The 14,762-nt window shown below is 45.4% G+C and overlaps 1 protein-coding gene across 1 annotated transcript in view; it reads left to right on the forward strand.

The window, feature by feature from the left end:
• LOC133116889 (nck-associated protein 5-like) overlaps positions 1–14,762 on the forward strand; it is a 125,534-nt gene that overhangs the window by 22,689 nt on the left and 88,083 nt on the right. Inside the window, exon 3 of the mRNA XM_061226894.1 lies at positions 10,671–10,804. Coding sequence (XP_061082878.1) covers positions 10,671–10,804 — 134 coding nt within the window. The remainder of the gene's footprint in view (positions 1–10,670; positions 10,805–14,762) is intronic.

Genomic DNA, 14,762 nt, shown 5'->3' on the forward strand with positions numbered 1-14,762 from the left:
CGCTCAGCGTTTCAGGTGCTTCTGACCTCAGTGACGCTCGGCGTTTCAGGTGCTTCTGACCTCAGTGTTTCAGGCACTTCTGACCTCAGTGATGCTCAGTGTTTCAGGCACTTCTGACCTCAGTGACGCTCGGCGTTTCAGGTGCTTCTGACCTCAGTGATGTTCAGCGTTTCAGGTGCTTCTGACCTCAGTGATGTTCAGCGTTTCAGGTGCTTCTGACCTCAGTGATGCTCAGCGTTTCAGGTGCTTCTGACCTCAGTGATGTTCAGCGTTTCAGACACTTCTGACGTCAGTGATGTTCAGCGTTTCAGGTGCTTCTGACCTCAGTGATGCTCAGCGTTTCAGGTGCTTCTGACCTCAGTGATGTTCAGCGTTTCAGACGCTTCTGACGTCAGTGATGCTCAGTGTTTCAGGTACTTCTGACCTCAGCGTTTCAGACGCTTCTGACCTCAGTCAGCTGGTGGCTGTTTCTGCATTGAATTTGGGGTTTAAAGTGTGTCTGTTGTGGAGTGGTGTTGAGTCTGGGGTGTAAAATGCGTCGGTTGCAGAGTGGCATTGAGTCTGGGGTGTAAAATGCGTCAGTTGCGAGGTGGTGTTGAGTTTGGGGTGTAAAGTGTGTCCGTTGTGGAGGGGCATTGAGTTTGGGGTGTAAAATGCATCTGTTGTGGAGGGGTGTTGAGTCTGGGGTGAAAAATGCGTCTGTTGTGGAGGGGTGTTGAGTCTGGGGTGTAAAATGTGTCTGTTGTGGAGTGGCGTTGAGTTCCATGCCACGCCTTCAGAGACAGGATGTGAAATATAATTGAGGGTTATGTTCACTTCCATTAGTGGTTATGGAAGATATTCCTTTTACTCAAGTGTAATTATCCCAAAATATGGTTCTGTGCAAATAAGGTTATGGGATTCATAATGTCCTTTCCTCCTTGTTTTCTGAGATGAAGGGTTATACTGTATTTCAAGTCGCATGGAGTATTTCCAGGGGTTACACAGTGAATTAAATGTGATACTTTATAAACTTTTAGCTGTTTTTCCACCAGTTTAGGTTTATAACTCCTACGCCCATAACTACACAGAGCATTGGCTCTGCTGTGCTTGTCCATGCTCACTAATCTAATGATCGCTCTGTATGGCTTCTCTCTACTCATCCTATTCAGGTTCAATAAGCACTACTTACTTTTTATTGGAACTGCAGTATGGTATTGTTAGGGAACTGAGTCTGTAGTCAGAGAGTTGAGTGTTTGAATCCTGAGGACTGCAGCTGGTAATTATTAAATTGGGGATTCTGAATGTTTTGTGACAGAGTACAGTGTGCAATTGCAGAAGACCAAATGCAAGCTTTTCCCGCAAACCAGAGAACAGGCAAAGCAAAGAAAGAATGCGCTATGGTGATGCGTGTCCTGAAACTGGGGGCTGGCTGTGGGGGGCTGGGGGCGCGTCAGGGAACCAGCTTTAGGGGAATTCCTGTGAGCACGTGATGGCCGGGGCATGTTCTGGAAGCTGTACTGTATGCTGCATTACATAGCAAGTACCTCAGTCCCTGTCTCCCAAAGGCTGGCTTCTGTTTGGTTTGGTTTAATGGGGTAATTCAGATTGAAGTACTGACCCAGGACCATTGCTCCTCATAATGGATGGGGTTAGGGTAAGGGCTGGGTAAGCTGACCCTGAGTCCGTTATCTGAGGTATAAACCTCCTCAGCAGTAGGTGAGCTAACTCTTAACTGCTGGGCGTGGCAGAAGAGTCAATGAATTGATTTAGTCTTAAAGTGTTTTACAGGAAATCATTAGAAACACCATGGGGAAGCTGTAATGAAATGGACAACGTCTGTCACTAGCTTGCCTGTAGATGGTGTTCTCAAGGTCTCTTAAATGTCTGGGAAATGTTCTACTTCTCAGATGGACATCCTTGAAAAATAATTTGATCAAACGCAGTTTGTAGCCTACAGCGTACATTTATGTGAAAGTGTATTAGACATTTCCACAAACAGGAATGTGTGCCTCTCTTTCATAAGAAGCACGATAACTTCCTATGCTGTGTGCGTTCGTGCGTGGGTTTGCGAATGCGTGCGCGCGTGTAAATGTGTGCATTTATGTGTGTGATTCTATGACTACCACTATCACGTTTTGTAGGCCTAAGTCAGTCTTAGCTCTCTTACTCCTCTGAGAGGGTTAAACGGTAAAAAGCGCAGGAGCGGGCAGTTGGAATCCAGATGTTCTCCTCGCACTGGGGATGCCAGAGGGAGGCTAATGTCACCCACGGCGGTGGATTTACAGCAGTCATTATGTCTGGTGAGGAGTCTCCCGGGAACGACCGTGAACGCTGGGCTCGCCGAGAGGCCTGAGATTTACCGCCGTCTTGTCGACCGGGAGCGGTTTTAGAGGCGACTTGGGCTCGTTGCGGTCGCGCTGCCCGCTCCGCGTTATTAAACCGCCGTTCGGCGGGACGTCAGTCAGGGCCGGAGCGCGGTACGGTCACTGGAGCGGGCCGACGTTTCGCGCGGTCGCTCCTCGGGGTTCGGAGGGACCCGCGGAATGGAGGGTGACCACTGACGCAGTGTCAGTTTCGTTGTTCTTGTCACTGTTTTTCTGTTCTTGAATTCTTCGCCCTTACGCTGGTCGCAACCCTTTATTTCATGTTGGGTATCCCTTGGTGAGAACGTAAAAAACTCCTATAACTAATTTTTAATGAGGCCTTCAAACATGATTCTGTGATACAAGTGCTTAATGTCATCTCACGGTTGTGTAGTCAAAATCATACAGCTCAGCCCACAAACTTTTAGAACTACCATATACAGTGTGTTAATGGAAGCACTACACTTTTTTAATTGCATTAACTACTATTTCTACCTTTCAGCCATATGGATTGCCAGGAGCTGTAATTGGCAGTGCTATGATTTAATATTAGTTGTACTGCAGCTTTTCATTTAATATGCATTACTATGTTTAAGGAGTGTGCGACTCCTTGATGTCGTTGGAGGACCCCAGGGGGTACCCGGAGCCCAGGTTTCAGACAGCAGCTGTGAGCCGTTTGATCCCTGGCTTTGATATAGTCAGTAAGCAGAAAATGTTACAGGGTGGCTGCTGGCAATGAATTGGTTGAAGTCGCTTCTAAAAAGCATTTTATTTCAAGGGCTTTCTTCCATCCTTCGGGGTTTATGTTTGGGTTTGAATCCTGCTGAGGGTTTGATGAGCTGTTACTGCCACTAGGTGGCAGTGTTGGATCTCACAGTAATTTTTTTGTAAAATCCTCCTGGCTACAGGAGGCATTATGGATGTGTGAGTATATTTATTACTCGCACATTATTACACACAGCAGAATTATGTAGGTATAAAATCATGTGGCAAGGTGTGTGATATTTTTTAGTGAATACATAAAATGCAATTACTGTGCTTAAAGAACCGTAATGTATGTGCAAGTTATTCCCCTAACAATGCTAGACCAGATCATGAAAGAGAGTGGGGCAGAGGGGCACAATGATGGAGAGAACTGAGGAAAGATGCCAGAAGAGGAGTACAGAGAGTCAAAGAGAGGCAAAAAGATGTGGGAGAGGGAAAGAGAAAGAGATCGAGTCAGAGTCTTGTAGAACTGTACATTTGCTGACTGGGACCCATTCAGTTAAGGGCAGCCCCATTCAGTGTGAGAGTGATAGACGTTCAGAGCCGTTTGATTCTACATCTGTGGGGTTTCCACAGGCATTCCGTCATGGGAAGCTGAGCATGCTCTCACCTTCACCCAGGTTACAATGTGCCGAATATCATCTCAGATTTATGTACACACGGTAAACTTCTCAGCTTTCTTTCCCTCAATGACGCCTATTAAAGGTATACTGGCAAGGTAAAGATCCATTGCGTTTTTTTAAATTTTTAAATTAATTTTATTAAACTTGTTTCACAGCCAGCAGCAGCATTAACATGGCTACAGAACATTGTTACAACCGATGTACACAACTGGTGTTATGCTGAGAATGTTTTGCTGTTGTGCCCAACAAATTCCCTGAAGAGTAACGTGCAGCAATGCTCCTGCTACTGCTACTGCTACTACTGCTACTGCTACTGTTACTGCTACTACTACTGCTGCTACTACTGCTACTGCTACTGCTACTACTGCTGTTACTGCTGCTACTACTACTACTACTACTACCGCTACTGTGACTGCTGCTACTACTACTACTACTACTACTACTACTACTACTGTGACTGCTGCTACTACTGCTACTGCTACTGCTACTGTTACTACTACTACTGCTACTACTGCTACTGCTACTGTGACTGCTGCTACTACTACTACTACTACCGCCACTGTGACTGCTGCTACTACTACTACTGCTACTGCTGCTGCTACTACTACTACTACTACTGTGACTGCTGCTACTACTACTACTACTACTACTACTACTGCTACTACTACTGCTACTACTACTACTGCTACTGTGACTGCTGCTACAACTACTACTACTACTACTACTGCTACTGCTGCTGCTACTGTTACTACTACTACTGCTACTACTGCTACTGCTACTGTGACTGCTGCTACTACTACTACTACTACCGCCACTGTGACTGCTGCTACTACTACTACTGCTACTGCTGCTGCTACTACTACTACTACTACTGTGACTGCTGCTACTACTACTACTACTACTACTACTACTACTACTACTACTACTGCTACTACTACTGCTACTACTACTACTGCTACTGTGACTGCTGCTACAACTACTACTACTACTACTACTGCTACTGCTACCGCTACTGTGACTGCTGCTACTGCTACTACTACTACTGCTACTGCTACGACTGCTGCTACTGCTACTGCTACTGTTACTACTACTACTGCTACTACTGCTACTGCTACTGTGACTGCTGCTACTACTACTACTACCGCCACTGTGACTGCTGCTACTACTACTACTGCTACTGCTGCTGCTACTACTACTACTACTACTACTGTGACTGCTGCTACTACTACTACTGCTACTACTACTACTGCTACTGCTACTGCTACTACTACTACTGCTACTGTGACTGCTGCTACAACTACTACTACTACTACTACTGCTGCTGCTACTACTACTACTACTGCTACTGCTGCTGCTACTGTGACTGCTGCTACTACTACTACTACTACTGCTACTGCTACTGCTACTGTGACTGTTGCTACTACTAATACTACTACTACTACTACTGCTACTGCTACCGCTACTGTGACTGCTGCTACTGCTACTACTACTACTGCTACTGCTACGACTGCTGCTACTGCTACTACTACTACTGCTACGACTGCTGCTACTACTATTACTAATGTGACCGCTGTCACTGCTACTGCTACTACTACTGCTGCAACTGCTGCTACTGCTACTACTACTGCTTATAATAATTCCTGGGAAAAAGATAAAACCTTGATATACTCGCTTGTAGAGGTGGGTGTGCTTAAGCAGTGGGCGTTCAGATGACTGGGAGCAGAAGCACTAGGTTGTAGGTCACTGCCTGTGCCCTTGGGCATCAAGCAAAAGTCAAACACCTTCTGCCCGCACCACTTGTATGAAGCGGACTGCATGCAGGCCCCAGTAGATTTACTGGAGATTGTAATGTAAGTGTTAATACAGTATGTAAATCACACCCCAAAACAAATGATTGTGTTATTCAGCAACACACCAAGAGGAACGTTTTGTGTTTTGTCTCAGACACGGTGGTGGTTGTGAACTTCTGTCTGTGTTGAAAGGCACATGATGTTTTTATAATTCAGGCTGGCTTTAATCAGATGAGACTATATGCTGCATGAAAGCAGAGATGTGAATAGGGTTGCTGCCTTTTCACTGACATCAAATTAGCATAGCTTGTTTGAGAAATTACAGTCTTGAGTAGTTAACACAATACTCTTTGCAGTAGATGGTGAATAATTCATCATTAAGAGTGCATTGGTGAGATTGCTGAAGGCAGCCTAATTGTATTACAGTTTGCCATTGGGGAACTTGTCACACAGACTGGTGTTTTTGAATAAAGCAAACTCCTCCAATGAATAAAATGTACAGAATTCATCATGGATGATACCGGTGCACCATAGCTTGAAGATTTCAGCTGCTCAGCTTTGGTTAATTGTACAAGGCAACAATAAGCATCTGTTGTATAGGCATGTCTTTACGTTGTATGACAGTATCCAGTTGTGTAGTAATTACACAGCGATTCAGTTCAGAGCGGTCCTATTTTGCGACAGAAGTGCACACTCACGATATGATCCGATCTCCAACTTTACCGTTCAGTTCACCACGCCTTATATCTCTTGTTCACCGCTGGATTGTGTCAATGCCTCCCGCGTTGCGTTCCGTGTACGGTAGATGCTCATTTAATTTCAGCGGTCTGAAAGCAGTTGGATTGCTTGACTCCAGCGGCTGTGCCCCGTTTTAACAAGTTGTTTTTAGTCCCTGCTTGTTTACTTTCAAGCAGATAGGCCCGGCTCCCCCCCCATCCATCATTTTCAGGAGGCTCCGCCGCGTCAGCCCAGCACGGTGTGGGCCGAGAGGCAGAGATAGCCGGTGAAATATCGCTTCATTAGTGAAAACCTGAAACGGCTCCAACCCCGCCTCCGAGCCGCCCGCGTCCTGAAACCCGCTCTCCCGCTGCGTGGCTGTAGAGGGCTCCTCTGCGATCAGTGTGTGACGAGTCGAACAGCCGCAGAAATTTCACCCAAGCTTTCATTGTTGCTGTTTGCATGGGGATGTATATCAAGCTGTGCCGACGAGCTTCCGATTCCTGGCGGCGCAAGTTCCTTGTGTAGATGTTCTGGAGTGCTGTGTGACTTTGTTCTTTTTTTGAATTGGTCTCAAAATTGCCAAAAGATTTATGAAATCTCTTTTCTCCCAAATATGGTGCAGTGCGAAATTGGAGGAGAACATTTTAATTAGTAGAATTAATAAAATATGCTTTAAGAAATTGATTTAATTAATGTGGAGTAAAAATGGAATGCATCTGTTTTATATTAGTTGTACCTTCTTGTTCAAATCTGTGTGGAAGCAGAACGTTTTCCGCGACGTTCGTCTCTTCCCCTCGCGGTTTTGGACAGCGGCTGGGCCATCTGCACTGGTATTAAGCAGTATTAAGCTAATGGCCTGTGCACTGTGTGAGCCAGAGATGCTTTAAGATCATACGTGCGCCACTGTGTACTACGGGCACTGATGGGAAGAGAGCTGTATCGCCAGTAGGCTGTTGGCTCCTGGGGCAATGCAGGAGCTACTGGTGCAGGAGCCCAGGAGCCCATGCCTTGGCGTACTCCACACCCGGTAGGATGAGGGCAACTGTCTTCCTCCACTTTGAACTCTCAGCTGTACAGGCAACCCTGCAGGTTGAAACCCTGTTTCCCAGGAAGAGTAGAGTACACCAGTGTAATTTTTTGGTTGTACAGAAATGTGTTGGCCTGTTAGCTTCATGGGTAGCAAGGGCACAGAGATCTCGACAAGAGAAAGGAACCAAGTTCACCGGGCACACTGACTGTGAAGCGATGTGGTCAGTGGCGGAGGGATGAGCTGTCAGAATGATCAACGTGATAAAAGAATGGGTAATGGGCTGTCTGCGGGGAGAATGAATAGCTGTGATTGACGTGCTCCTGTGAGTGGCAGAGAGAGGGGGGGGGGGGGGAGTACTAGGGCTTCACTGCAGAAGGAGAATGTCAGATCATTTTAAAGGTTTAAAAGGAAGTTTAAAGGGAAGCCAGCATAAATGTTCGGGGAGGATGGAGAATAGCCATTTGTAATTGAAAGTTTGTTATTACATTTGTTGTATGTATATTTGTGCATTATATATATATGTACATAGTATAATTAGTGCAATCAGTAGTCGTGGTATCAATTATTATTTTTTATTATTATTATTTATTTTATTGTTCTTATTACTACTACCACCACTACCACTATACATGTGTCATTACTGTGTTATAACAATGAAGTTAGCAGTACTGCACCTTTAGTAGCGTTTGCACGGTCCTTTTCTTTGTGTGATTGTTCTTCCCTTCTTTCATGTTGAAAAGGTGACATAGGAAGCGGGACTCACACACGCGGCAGTGGAGTTGTGCTAAAGCTCGTTAGCGTGTGCGTGCTCAGGCCCTCACCATGTGAAGGGTAGCGATTCTGCCCAGCCCTGATTAAAAACAAACCCCCCCCATTGTGTGACGCGTACTAGAATCTGTCCTGTCGGGCTCACAGAGTTCAGGGACAGCCCGGGCGTCTTTAAGCAAAGGGCGTCCTCACACGTGACCAGCGTCGCAGCCTGCTTTGAGCTCTTCACCCTCGTTTACATATTATAATTACAAAGGGCTAATTACCGATTAGCGCAATTCCCCTGTGTGCGGGATGGCTGTTTGAATTATTCTGAGGTTTCTTTTGCATAGTTAATTATGAAAGTAGGCAACCTGTTTCAGTGTTCCAGGAGACATAAAGGTAAATAGACTTATGGCTTACATGGCAAGACACTTTCCACTGTGATAAACTGTCGAATAGCTAAAAGCTTTTCTTCTTAACATGTTTAATCATTTAACTGCAAACAGACTAGGTTCACATTCAATATTGTAGTTTTCACTCTAAAATAGGGATAGTTTTTAAAAGCATGGGAGGGTTATTTTTCTCTATATCCATGTCTCATGTGAGATGTTAATTGTTACCCCAAAATGAAAACGGATAATTAAAAGAGACATCATTAAAAAAACACGAATGAGCAAGACAATCTCTATGATAAACTCTGCTTTCATAAAGGGAAATCTGAAGATATTGTTTACATGTAGACATAATCTGCAGTAAAGTATAAAATTATATAAAGACATGACACAAAAAACAACACTCCACAGGTGGTGTGTAGGTAGTTGATGTGTAGGTGATTTTTTTTTACATGTGAAAAAAAATTGAACTGGAATGCATTTTATTATCATTTTTAACCTTGCTGTCTATCTTTCCTCTTTTCCTTGTGAAAACTTGCCAAGATTGCAGCAAAGGCTTAAAAGCAAGTCACATATCAGCTGGAAATAGAAGTAGGGAAGCAGAGAACACAAATTCATATACGCAGTAATGATGCAGGCAGTCACGCCATCATGGGCTAAAACAAGGAGACACATCTTATTGCAGGCTTTGATAAAATGAGACATTTGTTAGGTTTTTTTAAAATAACTTGTTGGGCTCTTTTAGAGAGTGGTGGGCCATGGAAAATGCATTTGTTCAATAAGTGGATCGCAGTTTTAGAATGTCCTGTAAACCACTGGGGCTCATCGGTCTCCTCTAGAGATCCACTGGATCTGGGCCTTATTCCAGCACAGAATTAATTTGTAAGATCTGATGGAAAACTGAGTCATAAACAGATCTCTGGGTTTGGTGTTCTGTTTTATGTAGTTTGTGTTTGAAATGTCAGCTTTAGTTTCAGACAGCTCCTTCGCCCACTGCTAGGAGCAGGTGCAGCTGGGGAAATAGCCTGGTGACCTGCTATGTGTCCAATTCTGCCTGGCTCCAGGGGAATGAGTGGGGGTCCACTTAAAAAGCACAGACATAGTCAAATTTGCCAGGGTTCAGGAGGTCGCACTGCTCTTCCTGAGATATTTTCTGAACACCGACTGCTCCTTGGCAACCGGGAAGGTTACTATGGTTTTTGAAAATGATCCATGGCCCTTTATTTTCATTTTGCTGAAATAACTTGTTCAAGGCTTTCTAGCTTCTGTTGCATTTCTTACAATGAACCCCTCCCACATGCTTTTGGTGATACTGTTAGCCATTGTGGCATTTCATTTTGTAAATTCCCACCTTACTGGCCTCGACGGTGATGGCAACGCCGGGGACATATCGATCGGCACCAAACACAACCACTCGTACCGTTGTGCCGCAAGTGTGAAAATGTGTACATTGCTGCTTTAAAAATGTGGGTCATTTCTTGTGCCAAAAATGCCACCCACAATGCCACCCCCTCCCCATGTTATGAATGGGCGAGTTTACCCGATGAGGTCACTCCTCTAGTGGCCAATGAGTAGGAAACTGAGGAGGGCACAGAAGTGACCTTTACACCCATAATTATCCTGAACCACTTTTTGATTGTGATTAATGAGCTTCTAAATTTAAATTAGGATTGGCCATCAGCAGACCGTCCCTTTCTGCTGATGCTGTAATGTTATGCTGCCCTTTGCAATTATAATCATTTTGATTGAAATCATTTTAATTGTGGCTAAGAGATTGGGGCTACTTCAAATGCCTCTAATTGTAATAAAGAGGCAGGCAATCAAAGAGGTGAAAAACAGGTTCAAGGCGATTAAATAACAATTATTAAGACTATAACACACCCATTATGCCAATCTCCCCCCCCCTCTGTTTTAAGGCTGGAACACCCCGGTAACATCCCCTCTCTCTCCTGTGATTTAAACTGTAACATCCCTTTTCTGCCCTCTATTCTGAGGCCGAATGTCCCGGTAACGGCCCTGTAACACCCCTCCTCTGCCCTTTATGCCCCTGTAACATCCCTGTAACGGCCCTGTAACACCCCTTCTCTGCCCTCTATGCCCCTGTAACATCCCTGTAACGGCCCTGTAACACCCCTTCTCTGCCCTCTATGCCCCTGTAACATCCCTGTAACGGCCCTGTAACACCCCTTCTCTGCCATCTATTCTGAGGCCCCTGTAACAGCCCTGTAACGCCCCTCTCCCTGTGTCTCCCGCAGCGAGAGAAGCTGATGACGGAGCTGGAGGAAGAGCGGGGTCAGAGACTGCAGAGCGAGAGGCGTCTGCGGGAGGTGGCCGAGGACTCAGAGCTGGGCCGGGCGCAGATGCTGTCCCTGCAGCAGCACTTCTCCAGGTAAACAGCACTTACAGGAGCTGGGTGTAGATGCTGTCTCTGCAGCAGCACTTCTCCAGGTAAACAGCACTTACAGGAGCTGGGTGTAGATGCTGTCCCTGCAGCAGCACTTCTCCAGGTAAACAGCACTTACAGGAGCTGGGTGTAGATGCTGTCCCTGCAGCAGCACTTCTCCAGGTAAACAGCACTTACAGGAGCTGGGTGTAGATGCTGTCCCTGCAGCAGCACTTCTCCAGGTAAACAGCACTTACAGGAGCTGGGTGTAGATGCTGTCCCTGCAGCAGCACTTCTCCAGGTAAACAGCACTTACAGGAGCTGGGCCGGAAGGGTCAGTTTTTTGCTATCCACTCTGACCTGAATAATGGCAGCCGGCAGTGAGATATCCGGCAGTATAAGTGGATAATGTGTAAAAATTGTAGCCTCTCAACATGGGTGCCTGCTGAGCAAAGATACAGTATACACTTCATTACTACATCTTAAAGATCACCTGATCTGAATGGCCCAGTGTTTTATGCTACATTGTATCCGTGCTGCCCTTTCCTGCTCCAGTCTTATGGCACAGCATACACTGTACGAATGCTGGAGCATAGGAACGGCAGATTGTCAAACTGCACGTCCTGGCCATTGCCAAGAATGTCCTAATGTGGCTAAGACTGGCCATGTCTTTCCCACTTATTGGCGCCAGTGTAGATGTGATTACATGGAGCCGCTTAGTTCTGGTTGGGAACCAATAAGGGGATATGCTGCGGACCGATCCAAGCCTGCTCGCTCCCTGGCATTGCAGAAAACAATGTCGACACGACATGACATCGTTCAGCGGCCCTATTCGCTAAGCCGCGATGTCGTAAGCTCGTTGCAACAAGAGAAAAGCGTCGAAAGTTTGTGGACACGGCCCTCCCGGAGCAGAGGACGGTGAACAGCGGTGAATTGAACGCAGGGCGCGTCTCCGAGCGGCGTTGGCCATGTGCAGACGCCGTTTCGATTTGTGGGTACACACGGCCCACTGCCTGTGGATGCAGAGAGGGCTTACCGATCTGGGCGGTTTGTCTGACGGGGGACCGGATTGCCACCTAGCAGCTCAGGTCCGGTCTGCGACGTTGGCTCGCTCTTTCAGGGACTCCACTCCCCCCCTGTACGGCCAGCTAGCCTCACGGTGACACGTAGCCTGCCATTTACTAATAGCAAAATGGAGCCTTTTAAAATGAAGCCGTTCATGCGATTGAGAGCGCGGAGTTTACAGGTTTATATGCGGAGGGGTCCTCATGTCCCTCCGTGACTAACAAGACGGCCGTTTCATTTCCCTCTCGGGCCGCTTTCACGGGGCAAGCGGGCGTGTCACCGTTTGGCTGCTGAGATTGCCTCTGCTGAGAATAACTTAGGCCTGGCTCGCCCTTACCTTCTCACCTGTGACTGTGTGTAAATCTGGCTTCGGTGTCTCTTGGGTTCAGCTGTTAGGATATTACTGTACATTACATACGGATCTGGGTATTTGGTATTGAAGATGTCTTTTTTCTTTGTTCTTGCAAATCTCTCCCCCTTTCTGTGCTCAGTGTTGGATATGTAAACTGTCTCCTGGCTTTTCTTTTTTCTTTTTTTTTTACATACTGTAAGTAATGCGTGTCTGTTGCTGCTGCTCATTGTTACACGTGTGTGTAAAATGACTTCTTAGCGGTACATTTCCCTTTATTGTCATTTCATTGCGCCTCCCGTATCGCTACTTCCAGAACGTTCTGTGGTCGGCCAGCCTTCAACAGGACACACATCATTTTTCCTGTATTCATTGCATATCTCTCCCTTTTCACACCCCGTTCAGTGCATACGACACACGTGTGGCTCTCAAGTAATGGCTGTGTCAGCTTATCTCCTGCTGGAGACGATTCCTGCTTTGAGAGTCAAATTCTGGCCATACGTGTTCAGTCGGCTGTGACATTAAGCGGAGAGATTCACTCGTTCGGCTCGAGAGCGAGTTCATTGTCGTTTTCAAATTAAACTCATAATTATATTGCAATTTGAGACACCTTCATGAGTCCTACTGATGGGAGGTTTTTTTCCTTTTTTTAAAAAAAAAAGGACAATTGCTAATACTTCAAAACCTTGAGAATGTCTTAAATTTTGTCACAACAACTTAGTTAAAAAAAACCCACTATGCTTGATTGTTACATTTTCATGGAAGATGGGATATTCCAGTTCACACTAGATTATGATTAAGGTGTTTTTTCCCCCCAAACAAGAGGAACACTTGCTCTCCCTTGACCAGGAACAAATTAACATCTTGCACCGTGTTTTATGAAAATCAGAGGTGACCAAACTGTGTACTCCAAACCGAAGGGAAGATGTGCCTATAAATCCATCACTTCTCCTGCTGTGCATGACTAAAGCTACTAATGGGAGTCCAAACGGTCAGACACATTAGCAGCTGCACATTCAACACAAGCTCAGTATGCATATGTAGACATTCAACAAAATGACAACAGTCACATGATGTAAAAACACACCCTAGTCTTTTAAAACTGAGCTCACCTCAACCCGTATTTCACTACAAACCAGCAGGAGACTAAATGCATGTAAAATCAGACTGAATAGCCATACTGCACCATTCAACCTCCTGTTTCCCTTCCTTTTTCTGATGGGAGAGCCCACATTCATGCCTCTTGGGTGTAATGACCCTGCGGCATATTCCTCAAAAACCAGCAATGGTGTACATGTGGAATATGAGTGTGACTGAAATCCTAACATTCATGTAAACAGTTGGTAATTCTTTGCCCTAGCCAGTCACTAGAGGTTAACCACAGGTTCAGCAGACTATTTCTATTCAGTAAATATCTGTCCGTAACTTTGACTTGCATGTTACCACAAGTTTTTCTCTTCATTCTGGTGTACACTGAACTCTGTAAACACTCTGAATAAAATCTCGGAGAATGTTTCCCTCAAGAAAGACTGATGCAATAGTCCTCAGAAAATGCTGTCATCTCCCGTTTCTTATGATTTCTTACAAGGATCTGTTCAGTTGAGAATTACTTTACACAAAGATGTAGAGGCTTCACAAGACAAGCAAGTACGCACAACAAAACAAAAGCAAGGAATAAAATATCAGTTAAAAGTATGATGTTTTTTTAGCGAGAAACATGTTCTCCCTTAGATGGAAATGAAAGAGCCATTTGCTGTCAAAAGAGAAGAGGTCATACGAGTTTAGCAGTACCTACGATGCTGCTGCGCTCTCATTAAGAGTTTCTGTGAGCTACCCCAAAGACTGCTGCTTTCAAACTCAGAGTTTGTGCGAGCTTAGAACAATAACCATTCAACATTGTTTATTGCATTGTTTTAAATGGTAATGAAGTAAATAGAATTTGAAAACTTGAAAGAGCCAAATTAAAATGAATAGGCATGTGAAGAAAATAAGAAAACTTTGGAAATAATGTTACTTTTTTTTTTTTTTTAAGTAAAAAGAACCTGCTGTGTAATGCAAATGGAGGCAAATTTACACACCCATTCAGCCGCAACTTCAAAAAACCAAATAATTCAACAGGATGACACCCGTCACCCCTCTCTCATTCGCCTCTGCGGTGCGCTCTGATGAATGCGGGAGAAAGTGGAGCCGGAGATATGCGACGGGATTTGATGGAAATGCGCGATACGCCGGGCACATCGAGATGCCGGGCATTTCGCTTTCAGTTCCCGCCGCTCGGGGCCACCGAGTTCACAGGCCCTTTTTCTGAATAAGGTCCCTTTATAGAGCGAAGAAACTTTTGTGGGAAAGATATGAGGTGTAACCAATCTGGATCAAAGGGACTTTTACAGTGCCCTCTTTGTACCCGAGGACACCTCTCTCGCCACGTTCCTCTCGCCATTGTGTGTCCTCTGCGGCTGCCGGCTCCGTGTTCAGCCTCACCGACGATGACCTTTGTCCTTCTTTGTCAGTTAAAAACATTTTCAGGAAAAGTTTTCTCTTTTTTTTTTT

Source organism: Conger conger, chromosome 17 (assembly GCF_963514075.1).
Source record: "Conger conger chromosome 17, fConCon1.1, whole genome shotgun sequence".
NCBI lineage: Eukaryota > Metazoa > Chordata > Actinopteri > Anguilliformes > Congridae > Conger > Conger conger.